Source organism: Condylura cristata, unplaced genomic scaffold (genome assembly GCF_000260355.1).
Source record: "Condylura cristata isolate star-nosed mole 26May11 unplaced genomic scaffold, ConCri1.0 scaffold00019, whole genome shotgun sequence".
NCBI lineage: Eukaryota > Metazoa > Chordata > Mammalia > Eulipotyphla > Talpidae > Condylura > Condylura cristata.
In genome coordinates this window covers 5,477,498-5,497,513 of record NW_004567120.1, presented here as the reverse complement: position 1 = coordinate 5,497,513, position 20,016 = coordinate 5,477,498, and the positions used below count along the sequence as shown (strand labels likewise).

Here is a 20,016-nt window from a genome sequence, read left to right as displayed (position 1 = left end):
AAAATTCTGATAGGAAAAGTCATGTTGTATTACTAAATGTATATATTTGTATAATGAATGGCAAATCAATAAAATTCTGATAGGAAAAGTCATGTAAATATCTCATTAGCATCATGGAAACATAATTTTAGCTAACTTTCTGTCTCATAAATACATGTATTTTCACAAATGGCTTAGGTCAAGAATATTAGGAAACCATTATTAAAATAAATAAAATATAATTTCTTTCTAACATTAGCAATCAATAGCAAAATGCTATATATTTTAAACAGTTTACATAAACAGCAAATAAAATAACACAAACTAATTGATAATAATGGGAACATATTTCTTATCATTTATGAGCATACAATATGGGTTTGTAGTTAAAACTTATTTCTGTTTAAAACCAGGTACTGCCAGTTACTAGCTATATATAACCTATTTAACCTCTCTAAACCCATTTCCTCATCTTAAGATGATAATAATTACAATACTAATATATCAAATACAACAAAAATTAGATTACATAAAATGCTTAACAGTGTCAGGATATAATTGCTAAATAAATGGTAGATACCATTATTATTATCATGAATAGCTACACAGAGTCTCCTCTGAGTTGGTAAAACATAACAGATTACGTGCCATGCTTATTCTTCTAACATATAAATCCTGCAAGTTTAAAATATAGTGGAACATTTCTAATTATGTATGGTTCGCTCACCTACCTTTTCCAAATTGTACTGTATCCATTATCCCATTTTTCACAAAAACATACACACCCTAAGCAAAAAGAAGGAAAAAGGACACCTGCATTTTTAAAGATGCTGATAATTATTAAAAAATTGACATCTCTTAGATTATAGTAAAATACTGACTCAGCATTACACCCAAATCTATATAAATCTAGCTTTCCTATTCTAATCATGCACTGTTAGTATACTTGCTAATTTCATTTCTTGATTTTTATCTTATTTAATATGGATAACACTTGTTTATTATTTTCTCATATAAATGGATAACATAATATACATAAAATAGTAAAAGCAGTTCACAGAAATTTATTGCAGAAACAAAGATTTATTATATTGTCATTATTATATGACAATAAAGAATGTAATTTAAATAAAGCATGAAAATAGGTGTATTTTAGCTCAGAAGCAGTTGATCTTAAGTAAATTTAAAGCAATTTATTTTATATTTATCTGATTAATAAAAACCTGGCAGCAACAGCATGATTGGTAGAGAAAACAAGAAAACAGCCTAAAGAAAAGTGATTTAGCTTCTTATTCTTCTGTGCATTAGAATAAAAAAATAATCTAATGAAGACATTTATTTACTCAGGGTACATACAAACCATCATATAGAGACTACTGTCTACCTTGTTTTAAAAAAAAGCAAATTCTCTACAAATCAAGATTTTATTAGCTCATTGGAGTGATTAAATCTTCAAATCAAAAATGTCCTTTTACTTATTTTTAATTAATTTATGTTGATGCAAGAAATATTGTTATAAACATTTATGAAGTGATAGGTACTTGTGAAATTTCATTAGAAGAAAAATAAAGTCATAGAACAATTTACCCATAGTAAATACCCATAATCAGATACTATAAAAGAAAATCAGAAAACATAATTCAAACATATGATCTCCTTTTCTGAACAACCTGCCATGAAACCATGAGGTAAAAATCTGTAAGAGACTTTTTAAAGCAAATAAAACAGAAAGAATTACATTAGACAGTAAAGAAATGAGCTACTGCTATTGAGATATCATGGTACAAGCACCTTTGTCTAAGATATTTTCAGTGAAGTCACTGCCACTGAGTGAACACTCTTTAGGGATTCTATCTTGAGACAATTTCACCTTCAAAGTTGTAAAAGCAATTGACCAGTTGACCAGGAATTATGTTAACTACTGGGAAGAAATCTATTTACCATTTGGGGGAATTTTCCTTAACTGTGTTTAGTAATTCACCTTTACCACTGGAGGTCACTGCTACCAAAATTTCAAATCACCAAGGAGTTGGAATAAGAAATGAATTTGCCCTTGCATTCCACATTTAATGTAGAATGTAATGAGTCAGAAGTTATTTTTAAAGAATAGACAAAGTGCTTAGGAGAAAATTAGAGAGGGAAATGTTACAATGAAGATGATATGCATGCAAAAGTGCCCTTCTTCAACTATTTCAATATATTAGTGGATAAAAAGTTCTTTTATTCTTACATTGGTTGACAGTTATAACAGTGATCTCTCTTAAAACAACTCTGAGACCACTATTGGAAATTAGGTTTCAGTAGACTTAAGTCTATCATCCAGTTGTTGGTCTGTTGCCTTAGGAACATGAATCAGAATCTAATTAGTTAAGATAATTTTAAGATCTAAGATTAAAAGTTTCTACTGTAATTAATATTATTAGAAATGTAAAACGACCTTTCAGAAATAATATCAAGTATTCATCAGATATTCAAAACATCATCTGTAAAGTCTGGAATTCACAGATGGGGTATTTCATAAAATCATCAGAATTTTCTTCTTAAATATAGTGGATTAAAACCAAAACCACACAAGTGTCCATACTTGTGGCCTATCTTTATACCACCATGCCTAACAGGTCAGATAGTTTAGATTTCTAGGTCAGAATGATGAAATAATGAATTAATGGTACTAATATCAGTATGACACCAACACTGGAGATGATGGTGCAACATTAATGCTGTGATGATAAGGAAACAGTATCATATCCACTTACTCTAATACTCTACTGCTAAATAATGCTTACTGAAGTCTAAATATTAAATATTAAAATAAGGTAAATTTTAATTTGCCAAATAAATGTCAGAATGGTCTTATGAGCTAAAAACAAGTACACATTTTATTTAGACAAATAAAGAACTAATCAGAAGTAAATGAAGAACTTCATGTTAAAGGCTAAACAATACTTTGTAAATGTTAGGTAAAATAATTCTTACTGAACTACTTTAATATATAATAGTAATATAGCAGATTAAATATGGCAACAAATTCTTTGCTACTACTCATACCAAGAGGTAGAATTTAATTCACCCCCACCTTTAAAAATAGGTTAGCCTTAGCTAACTTGATACAAGAATAGAATGCTGAAGAAGTGACTTTCCTGGATATATTTCTAAGACTGGTAAAAAATCTTTGCAAATTCTACTTAAGGCCTCTTGTATCATTTTTTTCTAGGAGGACTGAACCCCATATAAGTTGCTGAACAATCTTGATACCACCATACCTGACAGGTCATGTGTAGTTGCTTTATTGCACATCCCCAGCTTAGCCCATCTTTCTAGTTATATGTGACAAGGTGGCAGAGATGAAAATTAAGTTCTCACAGACTCTTTGCATTACCTCATTCACCAAATGAACACCACTGAATGACCTCTGTCAATATCATACAGAACAGAAGAATTACTTTTTCAAATTCTGATCAAAGTCCTGGCATACAAAATCATGAGATGTAATAGAATGGTCACTGTTTTAAACCACTGAATTTTGAGGAAATTTGTTTTAATTTAATTATTTTACATACTGGAATAACTGGTATGTAAAATATATATATCAGAAACTTCCACCATCATAGCACTGTTAAAATTAACTTACCTTGCACCAGTCAATATAACGACCAGTTGTAGTACGTATATTTGCAAAACCCATTTGTAAACGGCCAGGCTGCTCTTCAACATATTTGGACTGAAGAGGTGGTGCAGTATATATAGGGAGCTAAAGGAAATAAAATTATGTTTAAAAAAATAAAAAGTCAGACTTCCTTTTTCAGCAACATGTCAGAACAGGAAACCTCACCAACCATCCTAAATAAAAACAAGTAAAAAAAAACTGAAAGGTTTGTTTTAAAAACCATCTTAAATGTAATAAATAATCTAGTAAATTTACTGATCAGCATGGAAATTTTGACCGGTTGTTTCTTTTTATTTAAAAAAAGATTTATTTATTTATGCATACAGAACTGGGGTACAGGCCAGAGGTGCAGGGGCGGTGAGAGGCTTCACCAGAGATAGAACAAGGAGCAGAGCAGGCAGATTGAGGAAGTGCACTGCTGAGGGGAGCAGCAGGCGAGACAGGAGAGTTCTCTCACACCATGTGGATCCTGTATTACTTACTCATTGATTATTCACTAAGAAAAATCACCAACTGCTTTTCATTGCAGTTAGGATTCTAGATGTTTTGAGTTATAGTGCTAACATAATATAGTGTTTCTTTCGAGACACCTTATAACTATTTCTGTCAACTTATCAAATGTGTCAAACAAAACTAGAGAAAATTTTAAGAGATAAATTAAAAAAAAAACATAGCTTCTACACCACCTTTATGTTATATAAAAACTCAGACTATTTAAAGCAAATTACCTGCTTTGGTTTCACTAGCTGCTTTTTGGATTCCTCCTTATTGGCTGCATGTACAATTATAGATGTGCATACCAAACCTGCAGGCATGGTTCTCAGCATTCCCATCTGAAAAAAACAATATATCATAAAGATATTTTTAATTAGGAAGTTTCCCACCTTATAAATTTAGGGGCCATCTAAGGAAAACTATGGGTTTAATTTAAATTTATCAAAAACCCAAAATTAGGCTGGAGTCTTACAGAACTGAGCTTTTTCATCATGAACCCTAGTCACACCAGGAGGAAAAAAGCAAGATAGGTCTATAGGCAGTTCAGTTAGAGCTACTAGGGTCCCAGTCTGCACATAACATTTCGTGCTGAAATAAGCACATTCTAGGTTGCCCCAAACCATAAAGCAACATTTTGTAAGCCAAAATCAGCCCCATCTGCACATTCCAGATATCCTCCAGTCAAGGAGACCCTGGTTCCTGGTCTCAACAAATGGCAAGAATCAAATGGATAAGAACCTGTCATGGAATTCAGCCAGTACAAGACAAAGACACAACATAGAGAACTAAAAAAGGTACAAAATTTATTTTTTTCAAGTAAAGTACAACTATCTATGCTTCTTGCTCCTTAGCAGCAACCTGCTCAGGACCACACTATATTCAAAGAGCTTTCCTATCCTTCTTATCTGGCCATAAACTTCTTGCTTTTCCTCCTAACTCTGGTATCGATGTTGAATTGTTGAATTATTTCCTCATCAAGACAAGGATTGAGAGAAGATCAACTGGGGTCTGGCTCTTAGACCCTAGCCCAATATATCAGGAAGCACATCTCACTCATCGCTCAGCCACCAGCTTCTCTAAGGAGATCAGTGTCCGCTGCCTGGGCCTTGTTCTACATAAGGGACCTTTGCCAATCCTTGGTAGCTTCCAGACCCAGCCATGAGCTACTCAGGAGCAAACACAATCCCTACTAAGAGTCAGTCCTGCAGAACTTAGGTTTTCACTGCAAAGCCTCCAGCCACACTCATGAAGTACATTTCCATTTAGTGCCCAGTCATCAGAAACTTGGGAACACAAATGCCCCAGGCAGGGTATCACAAGACCTAACTTTATATCACAGGCCCCCAGCCACACACAGGAAGTACATCTAATTGAGGGCACAGTGACCAGTGTAGAGGGAGCAGACTTAAGTCCTGTCCTGGCTGGACAACACCTCCTCCTATATAAGAAATCTTCAGCAACCCTCTGCTACCCTGGCAACCCCCTCAAAAAAAGAATGAGCCATTGATCCTGGCAAGGCAATGTCCCAGGAAATCAGCCCTCCCAACCACCAAAACAAGGCTACTTGAGAGGCCCTAGCACCACCACAAATCATACACGACCCCAATAGCTTTGACCACAATCAAGGAACAGGCAGTGAGGGGAAAGGAAGCATCTACAACAAAGCCCCCACTACACATAGAAAACCCACAGTAACTAATGGGAAGAAGTAGAAATACAAATGACCAACCAAGCCCTTGGGGAACAAAATACCACAGAGAGAAAACAAAACCCCAGAACAGCTTCAAGATGGCCATGATAAAGAAACCTGAAGACAGAGAGCAGTTATGTAAAGAAAACTCAGGAAAGGAAATAAATACTGTGAGAAACACATTCAGCAAACAGAAGATGGAAAATGAAACTGCAGGAGGAAGCAAAAAATTCAGGAGAAAGCCATGGTAGGACCATAAATCATAAATGGAAGAATGAATCGATAACTTCAAAGGTAAAAAGACATAAGAAGCAAGATAGAAAAGGAAAGAGAGAAGCAACTATTCAATTATGCCCATTTTTTGACTGGAGTGTTTACTTTGTTTTTGTTAAGTTGTCTGAGTTCTTTGTATATTTTTGTTTTCAATCCCTTATCATTTGTGTGGAATACAAAAATTTTCTCCCAATCAGTAGGGTGTCTCTTTGTTTTGGTTGAATGTATCTTCTACTACACAGAAGCTAATTTTAGTTTCATGTAATCCCAGCTGTTTATCTTTTCCTTTACTTTGTTTGCTTTGGGGGAGTGAGTCTTTAAAGATGTTACTAAGATCTATGTCTTGTAGTATATTACCTATGTTTTATTTTATGGTTTCAGGGCTTATGTTCAGTTTTGTTGTCCATTTGAGTTGATTTTCAAAAGAGAGTTCTATAAAGAGTAAATGCAAACTGCTAACTTATGAAACAATATTCAACAACCCCAATCAGGGAAACCTAAATCAAAATGACAATGAGATACCATTTTACACCAGTGAGAATGGCACATAAAAAAAAAGAGGTAACAACAAATGTTGCTGGAGGGTAGAGAGAGGTGTCAAAACAAGGGTGGGAAGAGCACAAGGGACTATGGTGATGATGTACAGGTGAATTGGTGGTGGAAATTCTATGGGGACTACACCTCACATAAGAAAGTAAACACTGTAAAAAATGTAAAATATACATATATATTTTGTTAAAAAGGAAAGAAAGAGTCAAAGGGAAAAGAATGAACAAACACTTTGAAAATTATCTAACACCACGAGGAAAGGAAACATAAAAATCCTAGGAACCCCAGAACAGAGAAAGGAATAGGTAATCTGTTTAGGGAAAGAGTGAAGTTCCCAAATTGGAAGAAGGAAATGAACATAACAATATACCCTGCTACCTAGGAAAACTACAGCAAGACACATAATACTAAAACTCCCACATGCATGAGAAAGAAAAAATAATGACACTGATAACCTATTAAGGAGCACCGGTTAGACTAACAAGGGATCTCTCTTAGGAATCAGTAAGGACAAGAAGAAAATGGAATGACACATTCAGAATACGCCAGGAAAAAAAAAAAAAAAGCCAGCCAAAGTTACTCTATCCTGCAAGGCTCTCCTTCCTGTGTGAGAGAAAAAGGATCTTGTCAGACAAAGAAAATCTTAGGGAATCGTCATCCACCAATGCCCTCCCTCGACCCCTAAGAAATATTAAAATAAGCCTGAGGATCTAAACCTGAGAGAGAAACAAGCACAAAGAACTGAATAAGGAATTAAATAGAACCAAAAGCTAGGAACAAAATGGCAGTGATGGATACTTACTCACATGTCGACAATCACTCTAAATGTTAATGGTTTGAACTTATCAATAAAAAAGACAAGAGTATTGGGCCCTCCGCAGCAGGTTAAAGCACAGCACAAAGCAGCTTAAGCCATTTCCCCATGAGTTCGATTCCCCGCCTTCCCTGGAGGAGATCCACATGGCGTGGCAGACCTCTCTTGACGCGCCCTCTGCTCCCCTCAGCAGTGTACTTCCTCGATCTGCCTGTCCTGCTCCCTGATCTGTCTCTGGTGAATCCTCTCACCCTCTGCTGAATCCTCTCACCCTCTGCATCTCTGGCCTTTACCCCTGTTCTGTACAAATAAATAAATAAATCTTAAAAAAAAAAAAGACAAGAGTATATAGTTGGATTAAGAAGCACACTCCGGCCCTCCCAGTGGCCAAGCGGGTTAAAGCACTGCACTAAGAAGCTTAAGCCACTTATGCATGAGTTCTATCCCCACCTGCCCTGGGAGGAGATCCACATGGCACAGCAGACCTCTCCTGACACGCCCACTTCTCCCCTCAGCAGTGTACTTCATCAATCTGCCTGTTCTGCTCCCCACTCTGTCCCTGGTGAATCCTCTCACCCTCTGCATCTCTGGCCTGTACAGCAGTTCTGTATGAATAAATGAATAAATCTTTAAAAAAAAAAAAAAAGAAGCACAATCTATCCTTCTGCTGCATCCAGGAAACACACCTAAGTGCCAAGGATAAACATAGAAAGCAATGAGACAGGAATGGTCACTATGTAACGACCAAGGAATATACAACAGCAAGACATAACAATATAAACTCACTAAACAAAAGAACAGCAAAGTATATCAGACAACTGCTATCAAATTTGAAAACAGACAATGGAGAAAATACATATGTGATTGGAGACTTTAAGACCCAACTCTCACTAATGGACAGATCAACATGACAGAAAATAAGTAAGGACATAATCGCCCATAAGAAAGACCTAGACCATATGTGACTATTAATGATTTAACAGTCATTAAAAGGGCACTATACACAAAGAAGACAAATATACATTTTTCTCAAATATACTTGGGTCATTCTCCACGAATGACCACACACTGGATCACAAGACAAACTTCAGCAAATTCATGAAGTTAGGAAATATACAAAGTATGTTCTCTGACCATAAAGGTACTGAACTAAAAATCAACTATATAAAGAAAACAAGGAGATACTTTAGTCCATGAAGCCTGAATAATACAATACTTAACAACCACTGGGTTGCTGAGGCAATCAAAGAAGAAATTGAAAAATACCTTGAGGCAAATGATAATGAGGACACAACCTTGCAGAATGTATGGGGCACAGCAAAAGCAGTTCTCAGAAGAATGCAATACTTCATGCCATTAAGAAGCTAGAAAGAGCCCATATAATGTGTCTCAACTCAAGCAACCAGTAAAGAAAAAAAAAATCCTGAGGCAAGCAGAAGAAAGTAATAAAAGAGCAGAAATAAAATGGATTAGAAATCAAGAAGACAGTCTAAAAGACAAATAAAGCCAAAAGCTGGTTATTTGAACATAAATTAAAAAAAAAACAAAACAGAGAAACCTTTAGCTATCCTTTCTAAGAAAATGAGGAAAAGACCTCAGATGAGTATTTTCAAAATTAAAGTCACAACCCACTGCCTAATTTATAATACAAACATGCAACAACCTATATAAAATCAACAATTCTTAAATTATGCACTCATTCAAGATTTAATAGTGAAAAAATAAAAAACCTGAACAAACCAATCACAAGCTGTGAAACTAAATTAGTAATCAAAACTTTCCCCAAAATACAAAAGTCCAGGACCAGATAGCTTCACATGTAAGTCTGACAAAACGTTCAAGGACAAACTAATACCTATCCTGCTCAGATTCCCTAAAAAAATTTAGAAAGAATCCTTTGAAACACATTTTATGAGGCCCACATTACACTAACACTAAAACCAAACAGAGACAACACAAAGAAAGAAAACTACCAATAAATAAAGTCTTAGAAAAATGAATGCAACAATGCATTAAAAGGATTATTCACTATGAACAAAGTGGGGATCATGCTAGGAAAACAAGAATAGTTCAAAATCAGGATTTCAATCGGTGCAACACACCACATCAACATAAAGGAAATAAACTATATGATCATATCAATAGATGCTGAGAAAGCATTTGATAAGATTCAGTATCCCTTTATGATAAAAACTGGAACAGCTAGGGATAAATGCAACATATATTAACATAATAAAAGCCATATATGACAAAACCAAAACTAGTATCAGTCCCAATAGTGAAAATCGGAAAGCCTTTCCACTGAGACCTGGTAAAAGACAACAAATGTTCATACTCACCACTACTATTCAACATAGGGTAAGACTTCTTAGAGCAATTAGGATTGAGAAAATTATGAAAAGAATCCAAACTGGAAAGAAGAGTAAAGCTATTAGTTGCAGATGTTATAATAATACACAAAGATTCCATGGGAAAACTAACTTAAATAATGAGTTCAGCAAAGTGTCGGGATATAAAATCAAAACACAAACATAAATTACCTTCCTATATAAAATAGTAAAGTGGAAGAAGAAATTAAGAAAGTCATCCAATTTACAACCTCAGTAAAATAAAAATAAATAAGAGCCTGAAAGTAAACCTAACAAAAAAGGTGAAGGACCTTTTACAAGGAAAACTGTATAACATTGCTATAAAATAGAATAAGACACAAAGAAAGGGAAAACCATGATCATGGGCTGAATATAAGCATTGTCCAAATGGCTATCCTGACCAAAGCAACTTATTGATTTAATGCAATCTCAATAAAAATTCCAAATGCACTCTTCAAAGAAGTAGAACAAAGAGTAATGAAATGCATATGGAACCACAAAAACCCTCAACAGTCAACTGTGACTAAAAAAGAAGGAAAATGAAGGTTATATAACTTTGGGCTTCAAGCTATACTACAAAGGTATCATAATTAAGACAGCATGATACTGGAACAAAAATGGACACATTGACTAATGAAATAGAATTGAGAGCTCACAAATAAAGCCATACATTTATGGACTACTAACCTATGACAAAGGAGCAAACACATACACTATAACAAGAGAAACCTCTTCAACACATGGCACTTCAGTACTGCCACATGCAAAAGAATAAAACGAGACCATTAATTGACACCATACACAAAAATCAACTCAAAATGGATAAAATACTTGGATGCAAACCTGAAAACATAAAAAATATAGAGGAAAACATAGGCAAAACACTCCATGTCATAAATCTCACACATTCTTGTGAATTCATCTCCACCAGCAATGAAAACAAAGGAGAAAATAAGCAACTGGGACTTTATCAAACTAAAAAGCCTTTTGATAGTGAAAAAGACAGTGACCAAAACTGAATAGGAAAAGATATTTGCACACTACTGAATAGGAGAAAATATTTGCACACCATACATCTGATAAGGAGTTCATAGAGAAGACCAAGTGCTTATACAACTCAACAAGAAAACAAACAAGCCAGTCAAAAAATGGGCAGACAAACTTGATAGGCACTTCTGCAAAGAAGACATACATATGGCCAACAGATACTTAAAAATGCTCATCATTATTTATCAGGGAAATGCAAATATAAACGAGATACTACTCACACCTGTGAGAAAAGCCCATATAAAATAAAAACAAATAAAAAACAAGTACTGGGAGAATGTAGGGAAAAAGGAACTTTATTCCACTGTTGGTGGGAATGTAGACTGATCCAGCCCTTATGGAAAGAAGTATGGAAATTTCTCAAAAGACTAAAAATGGATTTACCACACGACCCAGCATTTCTACATCTAGCAATCAATCTAAAGAGCATGAAAATACTAATTCAAAAGGAAATCTGCATTCCTATATTTATAGAGGCACTATTTCTAAAATCCAAGATTTTAGAACCTAGATTCTCCACTACCGATGAGTGAATCAGTAAGATGTGACAGATATACACAAAGGAATACTACTCAGGGTTCAAAAGAGATAAACACATGTGATTTGTAGCAACATTAATAGAACTGGAAGGTATAATGCTAAGTGAAATAAATCAGAAGGATAAAGATAAATGTTGAATGATGTCACTTATTATGTGGAATATACAGAAACCAAATTAAGAGTCAGATAAAGACAAGTTCAATATAAAAGTAAATTATTGAATATAGGACTGAAGCATCGAGAAGGGGAGAAAAGGGGAGTGGAGTGAGCACAAAGAGGGCAGGGAACATAATGGACTATGGTGGTGGAAAATGGGTACACTATGGATGGGTGTACTATGGTGGAGATAGCTGTCAATGGGGGGAAGGGGATTCTATACTTTTTTCTTAAGATTTATTTATTTGTGCATACAGAACTGGGGTACAGGCAAGAGGCTCAGGGGCGGTGAGAGGCTTCACTAGAGACAGAGTGGGGAGCAGAACAGGCAGACCGACGAAGTACACTGCTGAGGGGAGCAGCGGGCGGGTCAGGAGAGGTCTGCCATGCCATGTGGTCACCTCCGGGGCAGGCGGGAATCGAACTCATGCGGAAGTGGCTTTAGCTTCTCAGTGCTGTGTTTTAACCCTCTGCGCCACCAGGGAGGGCCGGGATTATATACTTTTAAATAAATTTAAAATTCAATTTTAAATTCAAGGGAATATGCTATCATAAGGAGCAAACAATTGTCCAAAAAACAACCATAAATTAGAAAAGATTTATCTTATCAGATACAATGGACAGTTCAGACACAAAATAAATTAGGAAACAATAGCCTTTTAAAAATGAAGAAATAGACCACAAGGGTTTACTAGACATTTATAGGGCACTGTACCTCGAGAAAGCTAAGTACACATTCTTCTCAAGTGCACATGGGAGATCATACAGAATGGACCACACATTGGGTCACAAAAAGTGTAAATTCATGAAGACTGGAATCATATCAAGGATCTTCTCTGATCAGAAACCAACCATAAAAACAATGTAGAAAAACCTCAAATATGTGGAGACTCAATAACAAATTATTGAATGACTACTGGGTTAATGAGAATGGAACATCAAGCTGAAAATTCAACTGTGCTGTCATTACTGAATGTGTAAATTGCTTTTAAATATATGGCTCAGGAATTTGGTGAATCTATTTCCAGCAACCAATGAGCTGTGACAAGTTGAGATTAGTCATCAAAAATTCAGGACAGTCATTAGCAGCTTAAAAGAAGTCTGCATGCTGTAGAGTGGTTTGATTTGTTCACTTGAAAAGATCTTAAAAGAAATAGTTATACAGTGGAAAGAATATAAGACTGAATTGAAAGGGCTGGGTTTTAGTCTAGGCTCTGTAAATATACATGCTGTCATCTTTTAGAAGTAAATTCTCCCATGCCATGCATCAGACTGCCTATTTGTGAAAGTGTAAAGGTGGACCTAGGATAAGGGAAGGTTCCAGGTTTCCTGCCCCACCAAGAAGGAGGGTGGAGCTGAGCAGAAAAGAGAGGAATCTGGAGAGGAATCTGAGAAAGAAGAAAACAGGATGGAGGGCCAGAAGGTGACCTGAGGGAGCCACATGGACCAGAGAGACATGTGAAGAAACTGCATTTGCTTCTTGGCCCTGGACTGGTTGAAACAGATGTGGGTGAAAGACCCATGGGGATGTTCACTATGGCAGCGTTTACCTTGATTTTGATTTTGCTCTTTTCTCCCAGACTTGTCTGGCCATGTCTGACCCTTTTCTATGGGTCCCGGCCAGAAGGTGCTGGGCTTTCAGGCCTTGCTTTGGGCCAATAGCTTTTAGGTGGACTTCTACCCATGAGGGGATGGGTATCTTTGGGTGTTTGCTTTAGAATCTATATTCTTTGTCTTTTCTGTATTGCACACTAATTGTATTAAAGCTCTTTTCCATTAAAGCTTTTATGTCTTGTCATGATGCGGCGGATGGTGAAACCTAGTTAGAGCAGGCAGGTTTTGGGGTTTGGTGGTGCCCTCTCCCTGCACTGTAACAAAAGAAAGCTACAGTACATAATGTCCAAAGTCCCTTCCATTTGACAATTCATGATTCAAATGTTAAATGACAATTTCCAAGCACTTTCATTACTACTACACTTTGTTTTTCTAAAATATAGCAGGGAAGTCACCAAAAAAAAATTACCCTATGTTAAAATAATACTCTATATTATATGATCAGTCATTCTTTTACCCATAGTGAGCATTCGAAATATGGACAACAAAGAGGGAATTTCAAGAATTTAAAAGTAAAAATAGGGCCCTTCCTGGTGGCACAGCAGATTAAAGCACAGCACTAAGAATCTAAAGCCACTTCAGCATGAGTTCGATACCAGCCTGTCCTGGAGGTGATCCACATGGCACAACAGACTACTCCTGACCCGCCCGCTGCTCCCCTCAGCAGTGTACTTTGTCGATCTGCCTGTTCTGCTCCCCACTCTGTCTCTGGCATATCCTCTCACCGGCCCCCCTGTACCTCTGGCCTTCGCCCAGTTTTGTATGATTAAATAAATAAATCTTTAAAAAAAGGCAAAAAGTTTTAAAAACACAAAAATATAACTTCCTAGTTAAAATAAATGAATTTGAAAACTTCTGTCTAAGGGAATATTTTTTTATGACATAGTGCTGGTGTATATAGCAGGAAAGGAATGAATAATTACTACTAAACACAGCAAATGATTTGTAATTATTAGCTATAATTTGATTAGCAACTTAAAAACTTAAGTGTTCAGCTCTAGTAATAATTCAGACGTGGGCATCAGAACATCTGTGTTTGTTCTTGGACATTAGGATATCATAGTTCCTGAACAATTGTGTAACCTCTGGTTAATCATGTCACCTCTCTGTGCCCAATTTCATTTATAAAATGAAAAGATTATGAGCAAATAATTACTTATGACCCTTACAACAGCACTGTCCAATATGGTAGACATTGAGTCACAGGTACAATTTAAACTTAATTTCAAAAAATAATTTTTTTATTCATCTCACAGTGACAGTACAAGCCTTCAACAGATACATGTGACTGTAGTGGCTACCATAAAGTCAATAGAAAAATAAGATCATTTCCATCACTGAAAAGTTTTATTCAACAACACTGTCGTAAAGCTCCATTATTTAGGTTTTTCTTATGAAAAAGAAAAGATTTCTGTCAAAAAGAAGAACTTATTTATATTACTTTTTTCTTTCAAACATACCACTGCAAATCTTATGTTTTATATATTCAAAATATATACACTGACCTGAAGAGAGAGGAAGAAAGATGGTTCTGATTTATCACACCGAAGAAGAATGTAATAGCACTACACTTCAGGAACATATGAAAATGAAAAAATTTATTACAAGTAAAAAATTGTTTTGACAGATGATTTAAATCTATAAATTACACAGTAGCTTAAGAAATCACAAAAATCATAAAAGCAAACATTTTATTTTATATTTTCTCATTCGTTATACAAAGATTATTCAACAACTATGCTAGGTTAGGAATATAAACATAAAAGATATGCTCCCATCTCCCCTAAGGGCTATATCTGAGGAAATTCATATCACTTTTCTAGTCTTTTCTCTTCTCTGTTCTCCTACAGAAATTCTCTGCTACAGCTATACTCAACTGGTTGCTTGTCATTAGGTGCAGGAATACTCTACTAAAACCCTGGTCATTCATAAGAACTAAATAAGGTACTTTTCAGGTAGCCTTTTCTAATAGTCCAATTAGATGTTAGGAATAGAAGGAATCTTTTAAAAATTAAAAATAAAAATAGCGGCCCTCCCTGGTGGCGCAGCAGGTTAAAGCACAGCACTAAGAAGCTTAAGCCACTTCCGCATGAGTTCGATCCCGCCTGCCCCGGAGGTGACCACATGGCGTGGCAGACCTCTCCTGACCCGCCCGCTGCTCCTCTCAGCAGTGTACTTCATTGACCTGCCTGTTCTGCTCCCCACTCTGTCTCTGGTGAATCCTCTCACCCTCCGCATCTCTGGCCTGTACCCCAGTTCTGTATGAATAAATAAATCTTTAAAAAAATAAATAAATAAAAATAGCAGTTAGAAATTATCAGGACATTTGCTATTGCCCATAGTGCTGTGCACACCATGTAGTATCTGCTTAGCATTTCCTTATATAAAACTCTAGGAAAAAAGTACTAATCATACCCTAATTGTTCAGATAAGAAAACTGAGGGTCAAAGTCATAGAGCAAATGGTAGAGCAGGGAAAACTCTCACATGAACCCCAAAAGACTTGCATATGGTTGTCCATAACAGTATTATTTATAATAGAAAAAAGTGGGAGAATCACAACATCTATTGAGAGAATGGAGAAATAAATATGCTACATCCACATAGTGGAATACTATGTAGCAGTGAAAATGAACAAATTACTTATACACATAAAGGACTGAGAAAGGAGTGGTTTAGCACAACATAAAACTTTTAAAACACTATTTTCTCTACTGTATCTAAACACCAAGACAAAATGGAAGGCAAACTCCCACCCACATAAGCAAAGACATACTAACACTCCCCATCCAGCCAGTGTGGTAGTAGAGAATGTAGGCCTTTCATCCCTGCAGGTGGTAATTGAGCCTTGTCCTCAAGATATCAGTAGAAACTACATAAGGGACCTAGATATTCATCACCACCTGATGATTTGTATGACATTGTGATTGATGTTTCACCTATGTGTGTGCATAAACACATACATACAAACATACATGTGCACACACATATATTCACGTGACCAAGTATATTTCACATATATATTCTGGTCTTCATCCATAGTTCCTAGGTCATAGCTCCTAAAACTCTTGGCATTTCCTGAGCTGTTAGAGCAAAGGGAGAATCTTATAATATTTGGACTCTGGTACTCAGTTCTAGATAAAGTTTCAGAGCCATAAAAGTCTGAATGGGTGCCTTGCTATCTTAATGGTTCTATGCTAATGAGGGTGCCTTTTGGAAAACACTTGAAAAGGGGGGCTGATTGCCAGGGAAATCAACATGAATAGAAAGTGAGACCTTCACCTGTCCCCTGGCCTCTGATTTCAAGGTAAGAGAGAGGGTATAATGGTCCAGTTCAATTGCCAATGGCCAATAACTTTATCAGTCATGTTTATGTAATGAAGCCTCCATAAAAGCCCCAAAAGGAGGGTCTCTGGAAAGCTTCTATATTGGGAAATTGAAATGCTTCTATGTGCCATCTTGCTGAAACCCAAATTCCTTTATTAAGTACTTTGTGATATGTAGCTCTTCATCTGGCTGTTGCCTAGTATCTTTTAGTATCATTTGTAATAAATAAGAGGTCTGAGGTAAGTAAATGGGTTTTCTGAGTTCTGTGACCCTTTCTAGTAAAATTGAACCTGAGTAGGAGTTCATAGGAAGCTCTGATTTATAGGCAGTCAGAAGCACAGGGGATGGTCTGTACGTGCAACAGGCTCATGAAGTCAAAGTAGTTGGTGGTAGGAGCCTCCAATCCATAGCTAGCTGAACAGTAGCACAGGTAACAGTCTGGGCTTGAGACAGGAATATAAAGTGGAGAGCAATCTTTGAAGATTCAGCTCTTAGCCTGTGGAATCCTATGATTTCTTATGGTAGACAGTGTAAGAATTAACTTGAATTTGTGAACACTCTGGTATCTGAGAATTGCTTACACATATTCATACTGGAATTATATCTAGGAACCCCAAACAAGTGGTATCTGAGAAAGCCTAGTGGAGTTAGGATTTTCACCATTACTGAAACTCCCATACACAGACACACCAGTCATATTGGTGAAGGCCCTGTGGAAATCAATAATGAGATACTCCTATCCCTCCTAGGGTGGTAAGATCAGAGGTGCCATGAAGTTCCTAAATTCCTATAATTGGCCAACAATTGAAGGGAGCCCTCTCCCCACTGAATGACAACAGATAGTGAGCAGGAAACACTTATTTCTACTTTTGCGTGGTAGTAACAAGGCAGCACTATGCTTTCCCTTGCCAGAGTGGTATTATAGAAAGTCAACTAAAACAGACTTGAATAAGATCCAGAGTCTTACAATATAATAGCAAACTGTAAAAGTGTCAATTGAAAACTATTTATCAGGAGATGAAAATTAAAACGAGATACCACCTCACACCAGTGAGAATGGCACATCTTAAAACAACTAGCAACAACAAATGCTGCTGAGGATGTGGAGAAAAAGAAACTCTCCTGCACTACTAGTGGGAATGCAAACTAGTACAACCACTATGGAAAACTGTTTGGAGGTTCCTCAAATTGCTAAACATGGAGCTTCCATATGACCCAGCAATCCCACTCCTCGGTATCTACCCAAAAGATACAAAAACACTGAATTCAAAAAGATACCTGTACCCCCATGTTTATTGCTGCTTTATTACAATTGCAAAGACATGGAAACAGCTCAAATGCCAAAAAGTGGATGACTGGATTTTTAAAAATGTGGTACATGTACACAATGGAATATTACTCAGCAACAAAAAAAAACACATGCTTTTTGTAGCAACATGGATGGAGCTGGAAAAGATCATGCTTAGTGAAATAAGCCAGAAAGAAAAGGAAAAATACCGGATGGTATCACTCATAGCAGGAGTATAATGGACCAGGTGAGAAAATAATAATGATAATGAACGGCTATATACCACAGACATTTTATGGTGGTGGAGTGGGATCAAAAATAGTGGGGGGAGGGAAATGCACTGGACTATGATGATGACACATGGGAGATTTAGTGATGGGAAGCCCAATGGGATTACAACTGAAATGGAAAAATGCACAAAATTATGTAAAAATAAGCTATTATTAATTTAAAAAAAAAAGAAAAAGAAAACTACTCATCATAATATCAATCAGCAAAATCTCAACTTACAGGAAAATTGACAGAAATTTGACAGACAGAAAACTGATGGGATAGAAATGCTAGAATTATCTGACAAAGATTTTAAAGCAAATCATCAAAATGCTTTAACAAGCAATTAAAAACATGCTTGAAGGAAATTTAAGAAATTCCCAACAAAGAAATAAAAGATATGAAGAAAAACAAAATGGGAAATTTAGAAGTAAACAATATAATGGCAGATAAAAACACAGTGGATGAACTCAATGCAGAAAGAAGATGACAAAAAGTAACAACTGAAAGTTTTCCAAATTTAGGATAACATAAAACTCATATAAAAGAATATGAGAAAAATCTCATACAGGATAAATCAAAATAAATTCATATCAAGGTGAATGCTGAATTTAAAAAAAGAATTATGATAACAGCAAAAGAAAAACGATTCCTTACCAATAGGGCCAAATTAATGAATGACAGCACATTTTTCAGACAAAATCATGGAGGCCTGCAGCACATTTCTCAAGTGATGAAAGAAATAAACTGTCAACTCAGAATTCTATATTAAGAAAAATATTACTCACAAAGGGAAAATAAAGACATTTTCAGATCAAGAATAACAGAATTTGATGTGATGAAGTAATCTTGGAACATCAGGAAGGAGAAAACAATGCAAAGAATAAATTTAAGGGTAAATACAAATACAGTAAATATTCCCACACACAAAAAAATTACTGAGGGTGCTCCCTGGTGGCACAGCAGGTTAAAGTGCAGCACTGCAAGCAAGCCTCAGCTGCTTCAGTGAGCACTGGATTCCCCGCCCAGGAGGTGACCACACGGTGCAGCAGACCTCTCCTGTCTCACCTGCTACTTCCCTCAGCAGTGTACATCATTGATCTGCCTGCTCTGTTTTCCACTGTGTCCCTGGTGAATCCTCTCACTGTCTATGCACCTCTGGCCTGTACCCCAGTTCTGTATGTATAAATAAATAAATCTTTTTAAAAAAATTACTGAGAGTTATAGTCATCCCTTATTATCACAGGGAATTGGTTCTAGGATTCCCTGCACATACCAAAATCCAAGTATGCACAAGTCCCTTACATAAAACGGCACAGTATTTACATATATCCTACATTCAATACCACACCCATTTTAACTCATCTCTAGATTATTCATAATAACTAATATGTTGGAAATGATGTGAATAGTGCATAATATATTATTTGGCAAATAATGACAAGAAAAGTCTGTACTTGCTCATATGCAGAACCTGTGTATATGGTGGGTTAACTGTATATACACAAATACTACAGATAATTCAAATAATTCTAGTAAAATTCTAAAATAATTCTATATTATAATAAATATAAAAATAATTCTAATGAAACTACAGATAATTCAAATAATTCTAATAAAAAGGTACAAATAACCCATAAAATGTCACAAAACAACAGGGTAAAGAGGGTAAAACAGGGTAAAGAGAATAAAATGGCAGACTTAAACTCTAAGTATCAATAATTGCATTAGATGCAAATTGTCTAAATATACTAATTGAAGGACATATTGGCAGAGCATATTTTAAAACATGACCCAACTTTACAGGCTACCTAAATTAATTTTAAAGAGAATTATGTAGGCAGGTTGAAAAAGAAAAGGTGGAAACAAATATATCAAACAAAGAGTAATCAAAAGAAAGCAGGAGTTAACTATATTAACATCAGATAAAGTTGAATTC

General features: G+C 35.8%; 1 protein-coding gene across 1 annotated transcript in view; it reads right to left on the bottom strand.

The window, feature by feature from the left end:
• Positions 1 to 20,016, bottom strand: part of APOOL (apolipoprotein O-like) — a 62,601-nt gene that overhangs the window by 30,552 nt on the left and 12,033 nt on the right. Inside the window, exons 2-4 of the mRNA XM_012727094.1 lie at positions 4,375 to 4,479; positions 3,611 to 3,730; positions 711 to 765 (exon numbers count right to left, since the gene is read on the bottom strand). Coding sequence (XP_012582548.1) covers positions 711 to 765; positions 3,611 to 3,730; positions 4,375 to 4,479 — 280 coding nt within the window. The remainder of the gene's footprint in view (positions 1 to 710; positions 766 to 3,610; positions 3,731 to 4,374; positions 4,480 to 20,016) is intronic.